General features: G+C 38.7%; 1 protein-coding gene across 2 annotated transcripts; it reads left to right on the plus strand.

Moving 5' to 3' along the window:
• The first annotated feature begins 1,262 nt into the window (after positions 1 to 1,262).
• LOC111162017 (cathepsin S) lies at positions 1,263 to 23,022 on the plus strand. Of its 2 annotated transcripts, XM_022526173.1 has the most exons (9): positions 1,263 to 1,369; positions 2,291 to 2,414; positions 4,479 to 4,601; positions 5,686 to 5,835; positions 8,189 to 8,416; positions 9,843 to 10,008; positions 11,567 to 11,669; positions 22,378 to 22,500; positions 22,633 to 23,022. In XM_022526173.1, exons 1-8 carry the CDS (start codon positions 1,335 to 1,337, stop codon positions 22,475 to 22,477), a joined length of 1,029 nt encoding a protein of 342 aa, XP_022381881.1. In that variant the 5' UTR covers positions 1,263 to 1,334; the 3' UTR covers positions 22,478 to 22,500; positions 22,633 to 23,022. The 2 variants fall into 2 exon arrangements, with proteins under 2 accessions (XP_022381881.1, XP_022381880.1); XM_022526172.1 differs by having other exon boundaries at positions 22,378 to 23,022.
• The last annotated feature ends 879 nt before the right edge of the window (positions 23,023 to 23,901 follow it).

The following is a 23,901-nucleotide window of genomic DNA, read 5'->3' on the forward strand; positions in this document are numbered from 1 at the left end:
TAATGGGGGGAGGGGGGTTGGGGGGTGGGATTATGGACATTGGGGAGGGTATGTGCTATGGTGAGTGCTGTGAAGTGTGTAAACCTGGCGATTCACAGACCTGTACCCCTGGGGATAAAAAGTTATTATATGTTTATGAAAAATAAAATTTAAAAAAAAAAGATGCTAAATGGCCATAAAAAATAAATGAGGACTATATATACTAATGTGGAGTTATTTCAGGATTTAATTGCTAAAGTATAGTTTCTAAAAATTTGAGAATATGACTTGTGCAAATATAAAATAAACATGTATCAATATTTTATTCAAGTCATCAATTGATATGGGATCAGTAAGATACTAAAGCTGGTTCAAATAAGAATTGAAGTGACAGCCATTTACATTCTCTATTCAGTAGAATCTACTAGACAAAATTCATTTGCATTGCCATGTACAGGAATTATCTACATAGTTATTCAATTTTTTAAAAGATTTTATTTATTTATTTGACAGACAGAGATCACAAGTAGTCAGAGAGAGAGAGAGAGGAGAAAGCAGGCTCCCCACTGAGCAGAGAGCCCGACGCAGGACTAGACCCCAGGACCCTGAGATCACGACCCGAGCCGAAGGCAGAGGCTTAACCCACCGAGCCACCCAGGTGCCCAGTTATTCAATTTTTAAAAGATTCTATTTTTTTATTTGTCAGAGAGAAGAGAGAGAGAGAGACAACCAGGGGGAATGGAAGAGGGAGAAGCAGGCTCCCCACTGAGCAAGGAGCCAGATGCGGGACTCAATCCCAGGACCCCAAGATCACAACCTGAGTCGAAGGCAGTCACCCAAACAACTGAGCCACCCAGGTGCCCAATAAATAATTAAAAAAAAGATATTTTAATTATGAATCAAGGAATAGTTGAGTAAGAATGAGACAACAGTAATCACAGAAGTTTACAGGTATTTGTAGGAAAGTCTGGAGGAAACTCGGATTTCAGGAGCCTAATCCTATTGTCTTCATAACTAAATTTTTCCGTCTGAAAGTTGGTGTTTTGAAGTGAATTATCCAAATGATGAGGGATTAAAAGGTAAACTGGAACTGCTCCTATTTTACTGAGTTTGTTCTACTGATTGGCTCCCCTGGGGGTGGTTTTTGATGGCTTACTGTACCCACATTAACTCTAAAACTATAGGGGTGAGGGCCAGAGATAGCTGATGTGGTTAGATTTTAAATGAAACTGAAATGAAAGTTCACTTCCTCATTGTGGGTACCTCATGTGACAAGCCCAGTATCTTTTTAAAGTCAATTTAACGGAGGTCTGTTTGCTGCCTTCAAACCTTTGGAGAGGGCTTTGCCTTCAGGCATGCTTACTATGGGAGCACCTGCCAGTTCTATCATGTACGTACTCTCTGGTCTTTTTCTACTCTTTGGTCTTTAAACCCTCTGTTTGTGCCTTTAGCGTGCTGTGCCTGCCAGGCTTTAAACCACTGGTTCCAGGAAGTAAACAAAAATATTATGCCACTCAATTTGCCTCTTGTTTCTTTGACTAAAAAGAATCTATTTTCGAAAAGTTAATGTCTGTTTGCACATCTAAATCTGAGGCTAAAACGTAGCTTTCTTTGGAATAATTTGAAGCTGTTTTGAATTTAAAAGAAACAGAAAAGGAAGTAGAATCCAGTTTGAGGGAGGTAGTCACTGAATTACTGTTCAAATCTTTTTGTTTTAAACACAGAAGTGGTGTTTTCAAAAGTACATAAGTGCTTCCTTTGAAATAGCTGTTTTGATTATTGGAAAAACTAGTTAAAAAAAAATAAAATGACTCTAGGATTTGAAAGCAATACATGGGAGTTGTCTTTCAACTACCTCTAAATGTTGTGGATGTTTAAATAGACAAGTTAAGAAAAGCCCAGGTATTCAAAAATTATGAAGTTAAACTGATTTTTTAAAGGTTTTCCCTCCTCTTAAAGATGGTAGGGGGTGATGTCCCTTGGTTAGATTTGTTGGCAAATCCTATAAAGTCCCTGCCTCCTCACAATACCCAATCCCTCCTACCTTGGATGAAAGTTTGGTATACCAGGTATCAGGAAATTTCTGAAAATCACTTTTTAAAATGCTACTAAGTATTAGAAGTGGTATTCCAGTCATAAATCTACAGACTACCTCCCTGTGACAATAAATCCCAGGAAGTTTCCTGTTTAGTTCTGATTTGTATTGTCCTTTCGACAGACTTTACAGTGTGATTTTTTTAATGTAAAAATTTGGCCACAATATATGCAGCTAATAACTATTCTTCTTCTGTTACCTTTCCTTTAACTAAAGGAAATGGCTGGTGTGGGGACTCCTGGCGAGCTCCTATGCAGTTGCCCAGGTACAGAATGATCCCACTCTGGATCATCACTGGAATCTCTGGAAGAAAACCTATGGCAGACAATACCAGGAAAAGGTAGGTGGGATCATCACTTGATCAATTTGCTTTTGCTCGAGTATCCTGTACTTTGTACCCCTCAAAATGATATTCGTACAAGCAATGATTTCAGTAAATGCTTACGCACTCATTTCTTGCCAGATTCTATTCTTGGTACCAGAGATATAGCAGGAAACAAAGCAACGTTCCTGTTTTTGTGGAGCTCATATCATAGCAGGGGAGATAGGAATTAAGTAAATAAATAAGCAGAATATAGTATGGTAGGTGGTGATAAGTGCGGTAGAAAAAAACAAAGTGTGGGGGATCTAGTGAGACCTAGAGCTGGAGGGCTTTGGGAGACGGCTGCGAGGGGTTGGGAGTGATTTTTCTTGATACGTAACAGAAAGCTCAGGGAAGTACCCTTATCGAAGATGACATGTGAGCTGAGAATTCATAGAAGCCAGGAAGCAAAGTTGTAAATAGAATGCAGGTTCCAGGTCAAGGGAGGTAGGGTACATGTTTGAGAACAAAAAGACCTATTTCAGTCCCTAGCACACAGAAGCACTACCAGATGTTGTTTTTGACTTTGAATTCCCACGATGTACTTTTGTTTTTATTTCAATGCATATTTATTGATTTTTTAAAAAAGATTTTGCTTATTTATTTGACACAGAGAGAGATAGTGAGAGAGAGCATAAGCAGGGGAGCAGCAGGCAGAGGAAAGGGAGAAGCAGGCTCCCTGCTGAGAAGGGAGCCTGATGTGGGTTTCCATCCCAGGACCCTGGGATCCTAACCTGAGCCAAAGGCAGACGCTTAACCAACAGCCACCCAGGCGCCCCATATACTTATTGATTTTTAAGACTTTAACCAGGGCACCTGGGTGGCCCAGTCAGTTAAGCATCTGCCTTTGGCTCAGGTCATGATCCTGGGGTCCTGGAAGGGGTCCTGGAATCGAGCCCCGTGTTGGACTCCCTGCACAACAGGGAGTCTGCTTCTCCCTCCCCCCTTACCCCTCTCCCCTGCTCATTTTCTGTCAAATAAATAGTATCTTTTTTTTTTTTTTTTAAGACTTTAACCCTAGGGCCTCAAATAACTAAGTCCTATATCTATATAATATTTCTGAATTTGGGTGTGCCTGGCTGGCTTAGGCTGGAGACTCTTAATCATAACTCTTAATCTCAGGGTCCTGAATTCAAGCTCCATGTTGGGCATGGAGACTTTAAAAAAATATTTGAGGGGCAGCTGGCTGGCTTAGTCAGTGGAGCATGTAACCCTTGATCTTGGGGTTGTGGGTTGGAGTCTCATGTTGGGTATGGAAGACTACTTAAAAATAAAATCTTTAAGATATATAGATATATTTATGGGGGGCTAAGTAGCTCAGTCCATTGGGCATCTGCCTTTGGCTCAGGTCATGATCCTGGGGTCCTGGATGGAGCCCCACATTGGTCTCCCTGCTCTGCCAGGGATCTGTTTCTCCCTCTGCCCCCACCCTGCTCTTGTGCTCTCTCTCACTCTCTCTCAAATAAATAAAATCTTAAAAAAAGTTCTCTAAGATATATGTGTGTATGTGTGTGTGTATATTTTGACTCTGTAAGCAAGAATTATGTATTAATTTGATACATTATTTTGTATAAAAATGACACTTTCAGTAGGATGTGCACTGAGTTGTTTTCTTAGTAGTGATGAATTTTACCCTCATCCAGGTGCCTTGAGAAACAAGGCTCTAATTTCAAGTTTAAACTAGAGTAAGATTTTCAGTTAGCACCACTATCTGGTTAAGTGAATACTTTCTCTCTTTTTAATGATTCCAGTCCCTTGGAAGGAATGAAAATTACTTTTGATTAGTATTCTTCCTTGATAATTTATCTCAAAGTTCAAATAACATAATCCTTTTGCACACTTAATAAACTATAGTATAGTGTAAACGTGACTTTTATATGCATGGAGAAACCAAAAACTTCATTTGACTCACTTTACTGTGATATTTGCTTTACTGCAGTGGTCTGGAACTGAACCTACAATATCTTTTTTTTTTTTTTTTTATGAACCTACAATATCTTTTAAGAAATGGCTGGGACTATGTTCTTTTTCCTTACATTTTAGAACGAGGAAGTAGCAAGGCGTCTTATCTGGGAAAAGAATCTAAAATCTGTGATGCTTCACAATCTGGAATACTCAATGGGAATGCATTCATATGATCTAGGCATGAACCATCTGGCAGACATGGTAAGTAAATTACAAATAATCCTACTTTCATCTCTGTGTATGTATGATTTCCATCTCCCCAAAGGCAATTTGAAGGTAAACAGCAAAGGAATATGTGTGTGTGTGTGTGTGTGTGTGTGTGTGTGTGTGTGTACATATGCAAAGTTAGAAAACAGTAGAATTTAAGGACGTAAGAATTTACAGATTCCTTGTTTCATCCTACTGTGACCACTTTCCTTAATAAAATTTTTAGAGGTATATTTGAAACTTATAGGCTAGTATTGCTTTTTTTTTTTAATTAATTCTAGAAAGCACTGCCCAAGATCACTCACAATCTTTTAGAGTAAGTTACCATACTTATGTATGTCTAGACTGATAATTCAATATAGTCTACCTTCTTTCTTAATGAGGGAGTGTGGGTATTTAATATCACAAATACTCTCCCATTAGTTTTTAAATTTTTTTCTGCCTACAAAACTTTACTGTTGAGGCCGAAATTAAGAATCGTAGTACCTCTTGGAAGAGAATACACTGGGTAGGTTAAATTTCTACTTAAATGCGGCATCTCCTTTATAATTCTTTCTCACAAGGAAAACCAGTTCAGTCCACCTTTTTTTTTTTTTTTTTTTAAGATTTTGTTTATTTGACAGACAGAGATCACAAGCAGGCAGAGAGGCAGGCAGAGAGAGGGGGAAGCAGGCTCCCCGCTGCACAGAGAGTCTGATGCGGGGCTCGATCCCAGGACCCTGAGATCATGACCTGAGCCAAAGGCAGAGTCTTTAACCCACTGAGCCACCCAGGTGCCCCAGTTCAGTCCACTTTTTAGACAGCCCTTGAATAAAATTCTGCCTTGCTCTAAAACAAAAATCTGCCTCCCTGTGACTTAGTTTTTACCACTTTCTTCTTCTTCCCAATGCCTAAATGGGTGCTAAGACAAAGTGTGAAAGAGACCCAGATAGTTCACCTATCTGATAGTTAGCAGTACCTATGTTGGTCACAACTACCACTGTTTTTTCTCAATTGTTAAATACGTTCACAGTTACAGTTATTAGAATATTGAAAAGAAGGTCATAAGTGAAAGGAGATATATATATTTGTCTTGCAGACCAGTGAAGAAGTGTCATCTTTGATGAGTTCCCTGAGAGTTCCCAGCCAATGGCAGGCAAATGTCACTTACAAGTCAAATTCTAATCAGAAATTGCCTGATTCTGTGGACTGGAGAGAGAAGGGGTGTGTTACTGAAGTGAAATACCAGGTGAGTATTGTCATCCCAGGCTTCTGTATCCAGGAAGAGCTCTCTCCTCTGTCAATACTTAGTCTAGCTCCATAATTTGGCAGTGGAATCTCCCTAATGTTATTTCTAATGATTTTTGTTATTCTCGTCTTCCCAATTAAATTGTAAGCTCCTTGGGGACAACGACCACATATCATACTTTATTTGTATTCCCCAAGGTTTAGATCTTGTTTAGTCCTACTGTAACCACTTTCTTCAACAAATTTTTTAGAGGAACACTTGAAACTTGCAGGGTACTATTGCTTTTGGTTTTTAAAATTAATTATAGAAAGCATTGTCTAAAGATTACTCACAATCTTTTAGAGTAAGTTAGCATACTTATGTAAATCTTTTTTTTTTTATATTTTATTTATTTATTTGACAGAGAGAGATCACAAGTAGGTAGAGAGGCAGGCAGAGGGAGAGGGGGAAGCAGGCTCCCCACCAAGCAGAGAGCCCGATGCAGGGTCTGATCCCAGGACCCTGAGACCATGATCTGAGCCGAAGGCAGAGGCCTAACCCACTGAGCCACCCAGGCGCCCATACTTACGTAAATGTTAGTTGATTATTGATTAATAATAATCAATACCAATGGTTAGAATACCAATGGTTAGAACTCCATTAGACAAAACTGTGAACTGAGCAAATATATTTCTTTCAGACAGATTTCTAGTGCTCATGCTATTGATCAACTGCACTGGATCTTCTACTAAGCCAATTGCTTGGGAAACAGTATTGTGTGTGAGAGAGAATATCGATCAGGATATCTCTCCCTCCATTTCAGGGTTGAAAGAGAGGAAAAACCTAGAGCTGAAATTGTACCAGTCTAGTTTACTCATGACTAGGCTGGCACTGTTACAGTAAGAAGTACAGTATGGGTTTTTATAAATTTGTTCCTATGTTTTTGTATTTCCTTTAGTTCACTTTAAGGGATGCCTGAGTGCCTCAGTCAGTTAAACATCTGACTCTTGAGCTCAGCTCAGGTCTCGATCTCAGGGTCATGAGTTCAAGCCTCATGTTGGGCTCTACACTGGCCATGGAGACTACTTTAAAAAGAAAAAAAAGCAGCAAAAATCCTAAATTAGTTAGGGGTAACTAAGGGTAAAACACATGTATCACCTTAGAGGTCAGGGTAAGGGAGAGGAAGCCGAGTGTTCTGAGCAGCTGCCCTAGCTGGTAACCAAAGAAGAAAGTAAACATATATTTTTAAAGATTTTATTTATTTTTTTATTTGAGAGAAAAAACAAGTATGGGAGGGACAGAGGGAGAGGGAGAAGCAGACTCCCTGCTGAGCAGGGTGCCTGACGCAGGGCTCAATCCCAGGACCCTGGGATCATGACCTGAGGTGAAGGCAGACGCTTGACAGACTGAGCCACCCAGGCACCCCAAAAGTAAAAATTAAGAAGTAAATGGTCCTGCTAATATCTTATTCTTTTCTTCCTAGATATTTTTCTTGTAATTGGTTTTAGGTTTCTTACTAGAGCTTGTCTAAAATAAAAGTTGGAGGCTTCTGGCTGGATCAATCAGTAGAGCATAGGACACTAAATCTCAGGGTCATGAGTTAAAGCCCCATGTTGGGCATGGAGGCTACTTAAAAAAATAAAGAAATTAAATAAAATTTGGGACAATCCAATAAAGTACATGTTTAGGTGTTAACTATAAATAATCCAATGAGCTCCTTTCCCTGGAAGATTGCATTTTAATGAGTGATTTTGCTTTAACCAAAAGCAAATTCAGTTTGCTTCCTTTGGGTAGAGAGCAAGGTAGAATGAAGGAAGAAGCAAGAGAGAACAATTATGATAGGGCTCTGGACTTTTTTTTAACTAAAGCAGCTTTGTGTTTTCTGTTTGTTTATGCTTCCTTGTAAACTATCTTTGATCCAAAAATTATGAAGCTAAAAATGTTTGAAAAAATTTTACCTTATGTTTTCAGGCCTTATTTGATAGGAGAAAGGGTATTTAAGGTCAAGAGAATCATCCCTAGCTCCTCTCAAAATCACTATACTGTAGATGACTATCTACCTTACTTAAGGGTGAAGATAGCTGGGATCTAGTGCAGGCTCAGGGGGTACCCTTTCTTTATATATTTGACTATGGCAATTATGCTCTGAGCTTGGCCATTTGCAAATCTCTATTAATATTGGACCTTCCTCAGAGAACAATCAAGTATATATAGTCTTTATGTCCATGTCTAAGAAATGAAGAAATTGTAGTGGGGGGATCTGTTCCTGTAACAACTGACAGAACTGACACGTTGGGAGGTACACAGTTCGTGGGATGGAAGTCCTCCTTCCTGACTTTCTATGATTACCTCTGTGCCCTTGTCTCTGTTTTAGGGTGCTTGTGGGGCTTGTTGGGCGTTCAGTGCTGTGGGGGCCCTGGAAGCACAGCTGAAGCTGAAAACAGGAAATCTGGTGTCTCTGAGTGCACAGAACCTGGTAGATTGCTCAACTGAAAGATATGGAAATAAAGGCTGCAATGGTGGCTTCATGACAGAGGCTTTCCAGTATATCATTGATAACAACGGCATCGATTCGGAAGTTTCCTATCCTTACAAAGCCATGGTGTGTCACAAGCAAACTTTTTGTGCTGCCCTGGGACCTTATGCTATCCCTTGACTAACTGAACTAAACCCACAACCAAGCCAATCACTTGAGAAGCAGTGTATGAAAATCCTGGTCAGGAATTCTTAAATTTTTAAGAGTTCACTTCCTTTTTCAGTAGTCTTCTTAATTCATCAGTGGCACACTGGTTTTAAGCAAGAAGAATTCACAAAAAATGGATTTTCAGTAAGCCTTAGAATTCTTTCTGTCCATCTGCCTGGTATTTCAACTTGTTTTTCCTACAGCCTCCCATGCTCAACCTTATTCTCAGATCATCAGTCACACCATTCTCCTACCAACTAAAAAGCTAAATAATGCTCTCTTCTTCCTCCTCATAAGTTCATTGCATGTTGTTGTTTTTTTTTTTAAAGATTTTTATTTATTTATTTGACAGAGAGAGATCACAAGTAGATGGAGAGGCAGGCAGAGAGAGAGAGAGAGGGAAGCAGGCTCCCTGCTGAGCAGAGAGCCCGATGCGGGACTCGATCCCAGGACCCTGAGATCATGACCTGAGCCGAAGGCAGCGGATTAACCCACTGAGCCACCCAGGCGCCCCGCATGTTTTTTTTTTTTTTTAAGATTTTATTCATCCACTTGACAGAGATCACAAGTAGGCAGAGAGGCAGAGAGAGAGGAGGAAGCAGGCTCCCCGCTGAGCAGAGAGCCCGATACGGGGCTCGATCCCAGGACCCTGGGATCATGACCTGAGCCGAAGGCAGAGGCTTTAACCCACTGAGCCACCCAGGTGCCCCCATTGCATGTTTTGTTAGATGAATTAATATATCTGTTTTACAGAAAATTTAGAAAAGATAAAGAAAATACTACTCTAAAACCTCCTACCCTAACCACCATTAATTTGGTTTATTTCTTTCAAGTTCTTTGTCCTATTAAGCATTTAAAAAACCATATGTATATGCACAACAAAAGTGAATTTGTAACCTCTCTTTTCCTACTAAAATATACACTCTAGGTGTTTTTCAGATTATATGGTCTTTGTAAACCATCATTTAAACTGCAGGTCATCTTGTAGGCATTATATCATCAAAAAGATTTTAAAGTTCTAGTTAGAGTTTATGATCTTTACATAGTATACCTCCCCAATCCACCTGAGAATCTGAGGGACATTATCCAGCAACTTCTGCATGCATAAAGATGTTCACAATTTAAAACAATATGATAGTTATGTATTTCCTCTGTTACTGGTGAAACATGGAAGGGTTAAGGTTTTGGGAGATTTGCTTTTTCTTCTTTTAAATGAGGAAGGAACCCTAGACATTTGAAAGACTAAATGAGGAAAGAAAACATTTGAAATCCAGACTTAGGATGTTGGTAATATAAAAGAAGCTGAAGGATACTTATTTATTTGATTTATAACCTTTTTTTGCAGGATGGAAACTGCAGGTATGACTCAAAACATCGAGCTGCTACATGTTCAAAGTATACTGAACTTCCCTTTGGCAGTGAAGATGCCTTGAAAGAAGCTGTGGCCAATAAAGGACCTGTGTCTGTTGCTATTGATGCGAAACACTCTTCTTTCTTCCTGTATAAAAGTGGTAAAAACTCAGATATGCTATCTTCTTGTTATATGCTGCCCCTGCACCATAAGAAAGAATATTATCCTTCCCCATCACCCCACCTCCGAGTGTTCAGGTTAAACATAATCCTCCATTTCATATATATATATATATATATATATATATATATGTATATATATATATGGATTCTATTTATTTATTTGACACAAGAGAGAGAGAGAGAGAGAGCACAAGTAGGCAGAGAGGCAGGTGGAGAGAAGGGGAAGCAGGCTTCCTGCTGTGCAGAGATCCCGATGTGGGGCTTGATCCCAGGACCCTGAGACCATGACATGAGCTGAAGGCAGAGGCTTGACCCACTGAGCCACCCAGGCACCCCTTTTTCATATATATTTTTTATATCCAGTTCTAATTAGTTAAGTAATACTCATCAAAATTTACAATACTTCATGCTGAGTACTATGATAAATTCTTTCCATGAATTATCTTATTTAATCCTCACAATAGCCCTATTTCACAGATGAACAAGTCACACATTAATTGGCATAAAGTCATACAGTCTGGAAGTGGTCAGCAAGGATTAGAAACCATGCTACTTTGACTTCAGAACCTGGGCTCCTAACCCCTGGAGCCACTGTGCACTGTTGGTACAGCACTGTGGGATATAAGGAGAGCACCCGCCAATGTTAGAACATTGTGTTAAACCAAATGACTCTACTGTTTTATTTAAAACAAACAAACAAGCATACAAACTCACCCAAAGATCATTTCATATCGTAAAGGATAAAAATATATGGAATAAACAATTTAGGAACATATAAAAAGAAATACAGTAACTGACGCGATATAAGTTAAAAATCTTTAGAAAAAGGGGCACCTGGGTGGCTCAGTTGGTTAAGTATCCAACTGTTGATTTCAACTCAGATCGTGATCTCAGGGTTGTGGGATCGAGAACCATGTCAGGTTTTACACTCAGTGCAGAGTCTGCATGGGATTCTCTCTCTCTCTCTCTCTCTGTCCCTCCCTCTGCTCATACTCACTTGTGGTCTCTCTCTCTCAAATAAATAACTAAAATCTGTAAAAAAATAATTAGAGGGGCGCCTGGGTGGCTCAGTGGGTTAAGCCGCTGCCTTCGGCTCAGGTCATGGTCTCAGAGTCCTGGGATCGAGCCCCACATCGGGCTCTCTGCTCATCAGGGAGCCTGCTTCCTCCTCTCTCTCTGCCTGCCTCTCTGCCTGCGTGTGATCTCTCTGTCAAATAAATAAATAAAATCTTAAAAATAATAATAATAAAAAATAAAAATAAAAAAATAATTAGAAAAAGGTAGCTGTTTATCAAAGATTTCCAAGGGAACTGTGATTGGATTGATGCCAAAGTTGGCAAGAAAACTGACAAATACAGCATTGTGGCAAAGAATTATTAACTCTAATTAGTTTGATGAGAGTATATGTTCCTAAAACTATAATTCAGCTTGCTTCCTATGTATGTAAAACAGTCTACTAAAAGCAATAGCATTTTCAAATGTCCTTCATTGCCACATATGGTTCACTCTTTTTCTCCACCCACATTTTATTCTCAGGTGTCTACTATGACCCATCCTGTACTCAGAATGTGAATCATGGTGTATTAGTGGTTGGCTATGGTAACCTTAATGGAAGAGACTACTGGCTCGTGAAAAACAGGTAATATATTTGCACTTAAGTGTATATTTAATTAAAATAAGGAATTTGATGGAGCTTCAACCCAGTGCTTTCCTGTGATTATGATAATGATAATAACAACAATGATAAACATTTATAGCTTCTTATAAAGTGACATTCAAAATTAATTAGTGCTCCCATTTCTTCACTTCCTGTTCTGGCTTCAGCAGTTTTCATGATTTATCTTCTACAATACTTCTCTGATCATTCCTTCTCAGTCTCCTTTATAAATATCTATTCCTCTGCTTAGCCCCCAAATGTTGGTCTTTCCTCCAGGGCTCCATCCTCTTCTCATTACTCCTCTTAGCCTACATTTTTCTTATGATTTTAGCTATAACCTATATGCTGATAGTTTCCAAAGCTCAAGCCCTAGCTCTATTCTCTGCCCTGAAATATGGACTTATTTATCTGGACATACCCACTTCCATGTATCTTAGTTTCTCCAAACTCAGTATGTCCAAGGAATTCAGTACCCTCTCTACCATATTGTCCTCTCCAGAACTTCCTAACTCACTAAATGGCAACCACACACAACACAGTCACCCAACAAGATACTATGGATTTATTGTAGGCTCCTCAAGATCTAATCAAGCAGCAAGTCAATCTAATTTCCCACATATTTGTCCTTGCCTCTGTCCCCTCTCCATTTCTTCCATTATTGCTTTGCTTCAGACATCTTTTGCCTGAACTATTCCTGTAGCCTTCAAAGTGGTCTTCTTTACTTTCAAATCCATCTTTTGTGCTGCTTCCAGACTGGTGTGTCTCAAATATGACAAACTGGGGTTATAACTATTCTACAGAGTACCCTTTGGTATAAATGTTCCCCAGTGGGGGCATCTGGGTGGCTCAGTTGGTTAAGCTGCTGCCTTCAGCTCTGGTCATGATCCCAGGATCGTGGGATCAAGCCCCGCATCCAGCTCCCTGTTCACCGAGTAGCCTGCTTCTCCCTTTGCCTCTGTCTGCTGCTCTGCCTACTTGTGCTCTCTCTCTCTCTATCTCTCTGTCAAATGAATAAATAAAATCTTTAAAAAAAAATGTTGCCCAGTGGGGAAGACAAGTCATCTATGGTTGTGGTCTCTGCCTGTCTGACCAGGCTCAATTGCTGGCACTTGTCTCCCACTTTTTATTCCAGTTACATTTAACTATGCACAGAGTTCCCATACATAGCATTTTATCTTTAATATCTTCATACCTTGGTTATGCTGTTCCCTCTGCCAGGAACATTCTTTCTCCTCACTTGGTTTATTTCTCCTTTTCCTTCAAACCAGCCAAGGCATTCTCTATAACAGAAATTTCCCTCTAAATCCTTAAGCTGGGTAAAATGTCTTTTTTCTATGCTCCAAAAATGTCTTATGCATACTGGAGTACTTTATGAATTATATTTATATTGTATTCGGGATGCACCATTGGGGTAAAGATCTGTATTGTCCTTGTATCTCTAATACAATACATGGCACACATAGAAGATGGTAGTATTTGTATGGCTTATTGGGAAGTAGTTGGGGGAAACAACATCTTTGTTCACTTGTAACCTATTCACAGCACTGATCTGCTTGGGCCTGGACCAGGGATATGAAGCAATATTTTCACTTATATCTTTTTTCTTGTTGACTTCCTACAACGTGTATTCTAACTTCTCTATTTTTTTTTTTTTTTAACTTCCCTTCTCTATTGAAACTGCTCTTCTGGAAGACCATTTATATCTTTTAGTGTTTAAATCCAAAACCCCTTCTTAACACTTACTCATTCAATGAACATTTATTAGGGATCTACAATGCGATGGGCGTTTTCTAGGCCCTGGAAATACGAAAATAAACGAGAAATCATCCTGTCCCAAAAGAGCTCACATAAGAGTCCAGTGGGGAATTAGATATATTTTTAAAACAATAAAATACAAAACATCATGGTATAATGATATATGTCTCAATGGCTATGGGCCATAGATGAGGAGATGCCTAACTGCCTAAAAGTTTCACAGAGAAGGCACTACTTCCTTGTATTAAGTTTTCAGATGAGTGGAATTGCTCATGTTCTAGAGGAGGAAAATAAATGGCCCAGTCACCTATAAAGGATATGTAATGGCACAGAAATGTGAACAGTTTCTCTGCTTTATAAACTCTGTACTACACTTATTTCTTTGGCATCTACGACGTAACACTATCCTGACTCATTTTGCAATATCAGCTTTAGCCTCATTTCTTATTTTCTTCCACCTGTCCCTCATGCTCTAGCTCCAGCTATACTAGAGCAAACACATCTGCAATTTGAGTTTCAACTGTTGCCATTATGTGGATGATACCCAATTCATAGTCTCTAAAAACAATCTCTCTACTAAGCAACAGACTTCCATGTCCAACTTCCAACTTGACAGATTTGCTTAAAAATCCAAATTTCTGGGGAGCCTGGTTGGCTCAGTTGATTAAACAACTGACTCTTGGTTTCAGCTCAGGCTGTGATCTCATGGATTATGAGATTGGAGCCTCAGGCCCCCAACTGCCCTCACTGCCCCCACACTCAGCAGGGAGTCTGTTTGAAGATTCTCTCCCTCTGCCCCTCCTGCCATGTATGTGTGCTCTCTCTCTAATAAATAAATAAATCTTTTTTTTTTTTAATCAAAATTTCTGGACACCTGGGTGGCTCAGTCAGTTAATTTTCTGCCACTGGCTTGAGTCACGATCCCAGAGTCCTGGGATGGAGCCCTGCATCGGGCTCCATGCTCATCAGGGAATGTGTTCCTCCCTTTCCCTCTGTTTTTCCCCACTTGTGTTCTGTCTGTCTTGCTCACTCTCTCTCTCAAAGAAATAAATGAAATCTTTTTAAAAATTCAAATTTCCCACCTGCCTACCCTACTGCTACTCACAACACACACATTGTCTCTCTCAAAAAGTCTAAATTCAAATTCTCTCTCTCCTTCCATCTAAACGCCCCTTTCACTGTCTGCCCCTGAAAAGTATTTTAGAATAAGCCCAAGGGAGAATAATTCTGTATTTTGAGTAATGCATCACCATCTTCAAGTTATCAAAGCTTTGGTATCATCTTGGACTCTCCTTTCTCTCCTTCAATCCACATAGCCCTGTCCATTCGGCCTCTGAATCAGATTTTATATTTCTTTCTATTCCTGCTCTAATTCAGATCCTATTCTCACCTAGCTATGGAAGTACCTTCTTAAAATGTAGATTATGTAAACTCATAGTCAAAAATTCTAAATAGTTTACCATTGCCATCATAATGAAGTCCAGATTCCTAGCCAGGCACTCAAGATTCTCCATTATCCAGCTTCCAACATAGCTTTCTAGACTATTCTTTCCCTAGGTTCTCATGCACCCATATTTACACTCTGGCCACAGTGAACTACTTACTCTTCATTCCCTAAGTTTATAGGCTCTTAGCTATTTCTATTTCTTTACTTGTGCTGTTTCATCTTTCTGAAATGCCCTTAAAGCCCATTGCTGCCTACAGAAATCCCACCTGTCTGTGGTGAAATGGGCACTCTCATACATTTCAGTGGAAGAATAAATTGTTACAATCCTCCTTGAAAGCAATTCAATAATATGAATCAAAACCTATTTAAATGTTCACATTCTCTGTCCAGTTTTTTCTCACTTCTTGCAATCTAAATGAAGAAAATAATCTTAAATATGAGGAAAGCTTCATATCCAATTTATGTAAATTATAGCATTCATTCTTCTTCTTTTTTTTTTTTTTTTAAAGATTTTATTTATTTATTTAAAGACAGAGATCACAGGCAGGCAGAGAGGCAGGCAGAGAGAGGAAGGGAAGCAGGCTCCCTGCTGAGCAGAAAGCCCGATGTGGGGCTCGATCCCAGGACCCTGGGATCATGACCTGAGCCGAAGGCAGAGGCTTTAACCCGCTGAGCCACCCAGGCGCCCCTCATTCTTCTTCTTTAATAGTGAAAACCAGTAAACCCAAAATGTCTAACAATAGGGACCATATTAAACAAGTACATGTATTAGAAACTATTTTTATTCAGACTATTATTAATAACCTAATAAAATACTTGAATATATGTTTAAATGGAGAATACATATAAACATAAAATAAATATTAAGTTTAAGACTGTATGCCCAATTTCTCTGATTTATGTTATACTAAAATACCAGAAAGAATTATACCAAATGTTAATAATGGTTATCTTTGTCTACCTTTAAGCATTTTCAAAAGTCTTTAACAAGTACCTTATTACTTTAGGGCACCTGGGTGGCTTCCTCGTTAGGAGTCTGCCTTTGGCTCATGTCATGATCCCAGGGCCCTGCGATTGATCCCCATATCATCTCCCACATTGAGCCCCACATCAGGCTCCCTGCTCAGTGGGAAGCCTGCTTTTCCCTCTCCCACTCCCCCTGCTTGTATTCCCTCTCCTGCTGTCTCTTTCTCTATCAAATAAATAAATAAGTAATTTAAAAAAAGAAAAAGAAAAAAAGAAATACCAAGTTTAAAAAAAATTACCTTATTACTTTTAAAATGAGAAAAAAAAAACCCTCACTAAAAATCCTACTCATTCCGTGCCTCTGTCAAATAAATAAAATCATTAAATGTTCATCGATAGATAAATGGATAAGGAAGATGGGATATATAACAGAATTTTACTCAGTCATAGAAAAACAGTGAAATCTTGCTATTTGTGACATGTATGAACCTAGCATAATGCCAAGCGAAATAAGTTAGATAAACAAATACCATATGATTTCACTTATATGTAGAATTTAAAAAATAAATAAAACAGAAACAGACTCCTAGATACAGGAAACAAACTATTGGTTACCAGAAGAGGAAGGATTTGAGCGGATGGGAAAAATAGGTAAAGGGCATTAAGAGGTATAAACTGCCAGTTATAAAATAAATAGGTCATGGGGATATAATGTACAGTATAGAGAATATAGTCAATAATATTGTAATAACTTTGTGTGGTAACAGGTGTAACTAGACTTATGAGGATCACTTGTAATGTATAAAAATATCAAATCGGGGCGCCTGGGTGGCTCAGTGGGTTAAGCCGCTGCCTTCGGCTCAGGTCATGATCTCAGGGTCCTGGGATCGAGTCCCGCATCGGGCTCTCTGCTCAGCAGGGAGCCTGCTTCCCTCTCTCTCTCTCTCTCTGTCTACTTGTGATCTCTGTCAAATAAACAAATAAAATCTTTAAAAAAAAAAAATATCAAATCGCTGTGAAATCACACTTGAAACTAATAGGATATTGTATGTCAATTATGCTTTTTATTTTTTTAAAGGTTGGGGAGGAGTTTAATCTAATCTACAGATCAATGAGTAATGGAGGCCCAAAGTTACTGGGCATAGAATAATTTTAGCCTGGGGAAAAAAATTAAAGGCATTAGCCATTAGATCATGAGAACCTTAAATACACACACACACACACACACACACACACACACACACACTTCCCCAAAACTAGGAAAGTACCCAGAACACCTTTAAGAGATATCTGGTGAACTCTCTAAGATAAGTAGTTGCAAAATAGATGGGCCTCTAGATAATGAAGTAAGTCAGTGGAGCTGATGAATGAGAGACTGAAATGCCTCCTTTTCATTCATAAATGGGATTAAGTTAGGAAGATACAAGTTGGAAAAAAGAACATATTCTATTTTCCCTCAGTGAAAGCTACTGTCTGATCTTTCAAGAGATCCTGACTCTTACAGTTAATGTTCTACATTAAACATGATAGGGGTCTACATTAAACTCATATGTACTGCCTCCTCTCCATGGAATCAAAGGCTGGAAAGGAAAAAAGGAAAAAGTTACAATCTAATGGTTTTTCTTTCATATATTTAGAGATTTCCCTACAGAGAGATTAAGAATGTGCATTTGGTTTATAACTCAATTTATAACTTATTCCCACTACTCCACTGAAATCGATCTTTTCAAGATCAGCAATCACCTCCATCTTGCCTCATTAAATAGTTTTCAGGTCTCATCTTCCTGCATTCTTAACATTTGATGTATGGTTACTCTCTGCTTTCCGAAACACTTTATTTGACTTTCAGGGGATCATACCCCACCCTGGTTTTCTTCCTACTTTACCTCTCAGTCTCCTGAGTTCTGTAGTTCCTCTTAATCTTCCTTCCTTTTAAATATTATAATCCCCAGGCCTCAATTTCTCTCTATATACTCTCTTGATGATCTCGTTTAGTGTCAGTTTTAAACAACAAACAGCTGGTAACTCTCAGCTTTGTACCTTCAACTCTAACCTCCTTTCTGAGCTCCAGACTCTGTGACCAAAAGCCCACTATTTGACCTCTCCACCGGAGTATTCATAGGCCTCTTTAACTTAACACATCCAAAACAGAACTTTTGACTTCCTGCCACTGCTCCAATTTTTCCCATCTCGGTATATGCCAACAGCATTTACCCCAGGTCAAAATACTGGAACCATTCTTTCTTCATTTGCTCTCTCACACCTAAACCATCAGCAAATTCTGTCATTTCTATCATCATTAAATTTTCCCAAATCTTATTACTTCTCAATATCTCTGCTGTTACTGCTCTAGTTCAAGTCACCATCCATCTTTTGGTCTATAGCTATAATCTCCTAACTGGTAGTCACTCCCTTCTTGTTTGCTTACAATCAGTCCTCTATATAGTAGCCAGGATGATCTTTCTACAGCATAAAGGAGGTTATTTTACTCTCCTGCCCCAAATGCCCTAATGGCTTTCCTTCACACTGAATAAAATCCATGACCTATAAAACCATGACAATTTTTGGCCTCAGCCTGTCTCTCCAACGGCATTTCCCACTACATCTGCCCATCTCCCTCAGCTCCAAGAACACTAGCTTTTTTTCAGTACCTTTTCTCAAGAGACACTTGTAATTTCTCACATATCAAGTTTATTCCAGCTCTTTTTCCAGATCTTTGCATCATTTGCACCTTCACTTACTGTCTTTGTGCAAATGTTTCCTCAGAGAAGCATTCCCTGACTACTCCTAAAATGTAGCCCTGATTCCCAACATTCCATATCCCCTTACTCTGCTTTAATTTTCTTCATAGTACTTATATTTTATCATATTATTTACTTGTTTACTGTATGTTTCTTATGTAGGCTTTGAAAAGACTTTGTCTATCTCATTTACATCCATAATCCTAATGCATGCAGTAGTATCTGGCATAGACTAGGAAGCTCAGAACTACGGTTTATCACAAAGGAAACTGGCATACATTCTAGAAGGAATGTCTTACAAGTTAGTAGTCTACAATATGCAGGGAGAAGGTAGGGTGGCCGACCATCTCACCATCTCAAAGACTAATGGGTTTCCCAGGCCACAGGACTTTTTTTTTGAAACCAGAATAGTCCCAGGCAAGCTGGACTGTTGGTTACTCTAGAAAAAGTCTGTATTTTTTTTAAAGGGGATGAACTCTACTTGAGTCCAGTCAAATGGACTCATACTTGGATAATAACAAACATAGCCACCTCTACTCACTATTTACTACATACAGACACTGTGCAAGTACTTCTGGTAAGAAAATTCTAGCTTCACCAGAATTTTTAAGGGATACGCATTTTATCTCCATAATACAGAATAGGAAACTCCTGGTACTGACAGAGTTAAAGAAACTTGCCTGCAGGTAAACAGTTTGAATGAAAGGACTATAGAACCAGTAAAAATAAACAACTTGGTAAGGACCAGAATCAACATTTGGAGCTGACTTTGCACAGTTCCGAAGGAAAGAATTTGTCCTCGTATTCATTTAGCTGAGATTTTTTAATCAGTGTTATTCTTTAAGGGAAGGTTAGCAGGACTCAGTCAAAAGAGGTCTGGGATTTCTACAAAGTTTGGGATAGTTGATCTTGTTCTGCGAAGCGGGGGAAAGTGAGCTATCCAGATTCTGAATAGGACCTCACTGACTGAGTTCATACTGCTAGTAATTACAACTCAGTTCAAATTTCATTACCAGAACTTAAGTCCAAACTCAGTTTTTCTTTAATTTTTTACCTACTTTTTTAAGGCAGTGAAATAACTACAAAACAAAATATAGGAAGATATCGATTATATAAAGTCCTGGATGTTCTGGTCTGAATTTCATCTCTCATGCTACCTCACTCACAGGAATAATGTAGGGTTAAGGCTAGTAGGCTTTGGAGTAAAACAATCCTAGATTTGTGCCCTGGCTTCATAATTAACCATCTTAGCAAGCCATTTTGCCACTTTGACCATTTTCCTCCTCACAGGGTGATAATTAAGTGAGATAGTATAGGTTAGGGTGCTTAGCACAGAGCTAGGTGCTCAATGAATTGTGGCTATTAATATTAATAATAGCTTCACCTGAATTTATCATAATTGTTTTGGGATACTAAAAGAATACTCCATCTATTGATAAGAGGTGACAGTGGAGTTTGGATTTTATTTTAAAGATATTGGGGAGGCATTAAAGTATTTTAATCAGCAAAGTGGTAATAAATGAAAGGAAACAATAAAGAAGACTGCAAAAGATTTTAAGAAGGAGTGAGCAGAGAGAGAAGGGAAATATCAGGGCATGTATTATCTTAAGGCCAGGAGAGAAGTGGGGACAACCTCATTAAATGATACAAGAGGGAAAAATAAGACCTGCAAAGTGTCCACTGAATGGCTGATACAGAGAACAGTTAAGGCCTATTAGAGCATAGCCATTTTAAATGATGCCATCTGTCTGCTTGCAATAAAGCCACATTTCTTAGTTTCTCCACTGCATGCAAAGACACAATCTACCTCTCCTTTGAGTCCTGAGCAAAAACTTTCAACTGTTTCCCTTTGCCTATGGAATTAAATTATGGGTTCCATAGCCTATTGTTCTAAGCTCTTCACAACATAGCCCCAACCCAACTTTCTATCCTCTTTGTCCCCTTCTACCCTAAAGACGTGTAATTTTCCTTTCAACTAAATGTCTTGCTGCTCTCCAAATATAAACACAGTAGGCACTTTCTCAAATTCATGCTTTTATTTGTATCCTAGTTATAGAACTTAATGAATTTGCTTCAGAGTATAATTATTTGTATATCTACAATTACAAAAATCTCAGAATCATAAAAAAACTTAAGAAAATATTTATCTTACAAAAATCTTGTCAGTTTTTTCACTAGTCTGTGACAAAATGAGAAAATACGAATATTTTGATGTATTCTTCATAAATATACACATTTATTTGGTTCAAAGGACTATCCTTAAAGTAGAGACTATGTCCTCTTAAGTTTTGTTTTGGTGTTGAAACATCCTTTCTGGGGTCTCTGGGTGGCTCAGTCATTACGCGTCTGCCTTTGGCTCAGGTTATGATCCCAGGACCCTGGGATCAAGACCACATCGGGCTCTGTGCTCAGTGGGAAGCCTGCTTTTCCCTCTTCCACTCCCCGTGCTTGCGTTCCCTCTCTCACTGTTAGCTCTCTCTGTCAAATAAATAAAATCTTAAAAAAAAAAAAAAAAAAAAATCCTTTCTTTTACAATACGATGGTGATATAAAGAGCATTTTTTTATGTCTGTACTTGCTAACTTAAAAATTGGTAACTTTGGAGCACCTGGGTGGCTTAGTCAGTTAAGCTTCTGACTCTTGATTTTGGGTCAGGTCAGAATATCAGGGTATGGGATCGAATCCCGCATTAGGCTCTGTGTTCTGTGTGAGATTCTCTCTTCCTCTCCCTTTCTCCCTGCTCACTTGCTCTCTCTCATTCTCTGTCTCTCTCTAAAAATCAATCAATAAATGAAATCTTTAAAATAACTATAAAATAGGGCACCTGGGCGGCTCAGTCAGTTGAGTGTTTGTCTTCGGCTCAGGTCATGATCTTAGGGTCCTGGACTAGAGGCCCACATCAAGCTCCCTGCTCAGTGAAGAGCCTGCTTCTCCCTATCCCTCTGCTACTCTCTGTTTCTCTCTCTCTCTCTCTCTCTCTCTCTCTCTGTCAAATAAAGAAATAAAACCTTTAAAAAAATAAAATACCTATAAAATATTGGTAACTTTATGTAAATTTGCAAAATTTTTAAATTCTCAAAGTTCATGAAATCAAAAAAGCGAGAGACCATTGGTCTCTTCTAACTCTTACTTGACCTACAAATTCCCTCTGCAACATCTCTAACAAGTTATGCAAACCTCTGATTGAACGCTTCCAGAGCCAGTGAGCTCACCTTCTCCTAAGATAGCATATTCCATTTTTTCACAGCTTTACCTATGAGAAAGTCTTACCTCAGCTCCACTTCAAGATCAAAAAGCTGTTTGAGGGGGGCCCTTTTTATTTCTTCCTTTGGAATTTCCTACCTTATGCCTTTTCCATAGTAGTCATTCAAAAATACTTCTTAGTTGACATTCTCTAAAGGAATCTAAGTTTGATAGAAAATAATAATTTATGATCCTGTTATGCAAAAACATTTAATGATGGGGCCTTGGAAAGGACCATAATACCCTTTCCCTGCAGGAAGTGTATTTACAAAGTAGGAGGATTAAAGCTTTGGGGTGGAGTTTATATTGTTTTCCTTAGGTATTAAGTCTATTCATTAATATAGCACTAAAGCCTTCCAAACTATCCTTTGAAAATTGCCTGAAACCCCTGGGGAAATTATTATAATATTTTGCTCTAATTTTGTTTTATAGCTTTTCATATATAATCACTTTAGGAAAAAAACAATCTAGGAGATAAAAAGTTGATATGTGATTTGATTATATTCATTTGTAATTTTGTGTTATTTCTTTTTCTAAAGCTGGGGCCTCAACTTTGGTGAGCAAGGATATATTCGGATGGCAAGAAACAGTGGAAATCACTGTGGGATTGCTAGTTATCCCTCTTACCCAGAAATCTAGAGGATCTCTTCATTTTATAACAAGTCCGTAAAATATAACACTTTTTCTTAACTTAATTTTACCTGCTATAACCTGTAGAAATAAGTGTGTCATGACCAACGTACATTTACTGTATAAATAGAATATGTAGTTTGACTATTTTTTTAGCTTTGCAGATATTGGAAAAATTTTGCTACACAAATTAATAATGTACTGTCTGGGTGCGCCTGGGTGGCTCAGTGGGTTAAAGCCTCTGCCTTCAGCTCAGGTCATGATCCCAGCCAGGGGCCTGGGATCAAGCCCCACATTGGGCTCTCTGCTCAGCAGGGAGCCTGCTTCCCCTCCTCTCTCTGCCTGCCTCTGCCTACTTGTGATCTCTGTCAAATAAATAAATAAAATCTTAAAAAAATAATGTACTATCTGTACGAGAATAGGTCAACCTAAGAAATCTGTCATGTTTGTTTTGCCACTGTCTTATTTTACACGCTTTGTCTTTTTAGTTCCCTGGTATTGTTTTGTAATATGATGGCATATAAAGGCTGAATAAATATCTCTTTTCAACTTTGTATTCGTACCACATACCATTCCTTTCTTATCCTTAGGTAACTATTATAATCTATCATGCAGATGTAAATTGTAGTATGCTGGTGAAGGGCTTTGGCAAATATAATGGAGGAAACTACTGGGTTACTAATGTCCTGAGGGCTGATAGGGTATCTTTGCACATTAAAGGATTAGATAATTTTTTTAAGGTAGGCAAATACTTAAGACGTAATCTGTTTTCAAGCACTTCGGAAGAATCATTTTAATGATCAACAGTTAATATACTAATACAAATTATTTTTACCTAGTCATTAGCAATTTGGCCAGAACATATTGGGGGCAAATAATTAAGTCAACCTGAATAAAATAACCAAACTGCGTCTCTCTTAACATATTCCATTACTGGGGTACCTGGGTGGTTCAGTTGGTTAAATGACCCATTCCTGATTTCAACTCAGGTTGTGATCTCGGGATTTTGAGTTGGAGACCTACAACAGGCTCTCTGCTGGGTATGGAGCCTGCTGAAGATTCTCTCTCTTTCCCTCTCCCTCCACCCCGCCCCCTCTAAAAAAGTAAATGCATAAATTTTAATCAGTTCGTGCCTACAACATGAAAATGTGAGGGATGATGTAATTAGTTGATCTTAAAATGAACTTAATTTCACTATAAAGAACATTTTATTTTTTAAAAAATATGTATTTATCTATTTGCAAGAGAGGGTAAGTGCATGAGATGGGGGAGGAGTAAAAGGGAGGAGAGAGGAATCAGGAAGGGATCCCAAGCAGACTCTGCGCTGAGTATGGAGGGGCTCAATCTCACGACCCTATGACCTGAGCCAAAACTGAGTCAGATGCTCAACCAACTGAGCCACCCAGGTGACCCCATAAAGAATATTTTAAAGA

Source organism: Enhydra lutris, unplaced genomic scaffold (assembly GCF_002288905.1).
Source record: "Enhydra lutris kenyoni isolate GAN:26980312 unplaced genomic scaffold, ASM228890v2 scaffoldscaffold88, whole genome shotgun sequence".
Classification (NCBI taxonomy): domain Eukaryota; kingdom Metazoa; phylum Chordata; class Mammalia; order Carnivora; family Mustelidae; genus Enhydra; species Enhydra lutris.

Bases quoted from the DNA above. Each gene is read 5' to 3' on its own strand.
- LOC111162017 (XM_022526172.1), top strand. From the start codon at position 1,335: ATGCTTACTATGGGAGCACCTGCCAGTTCTATCAT. The intron at 5,836-8,188 runs GTGAGTATTGTC...TCTCTGTTTTAG, and splicing joins TTACTGAAGTGAAATACCAG to GGTGCTTGTGGGGCTTGTTG. The intron at 11,670-22,377 runs GTAATATATTTG...CTTTTTCTAAAG, and splicing joins TACTGGCTCGTGAAAAACAG to CTGGGGCCTCAACTTTGGTG.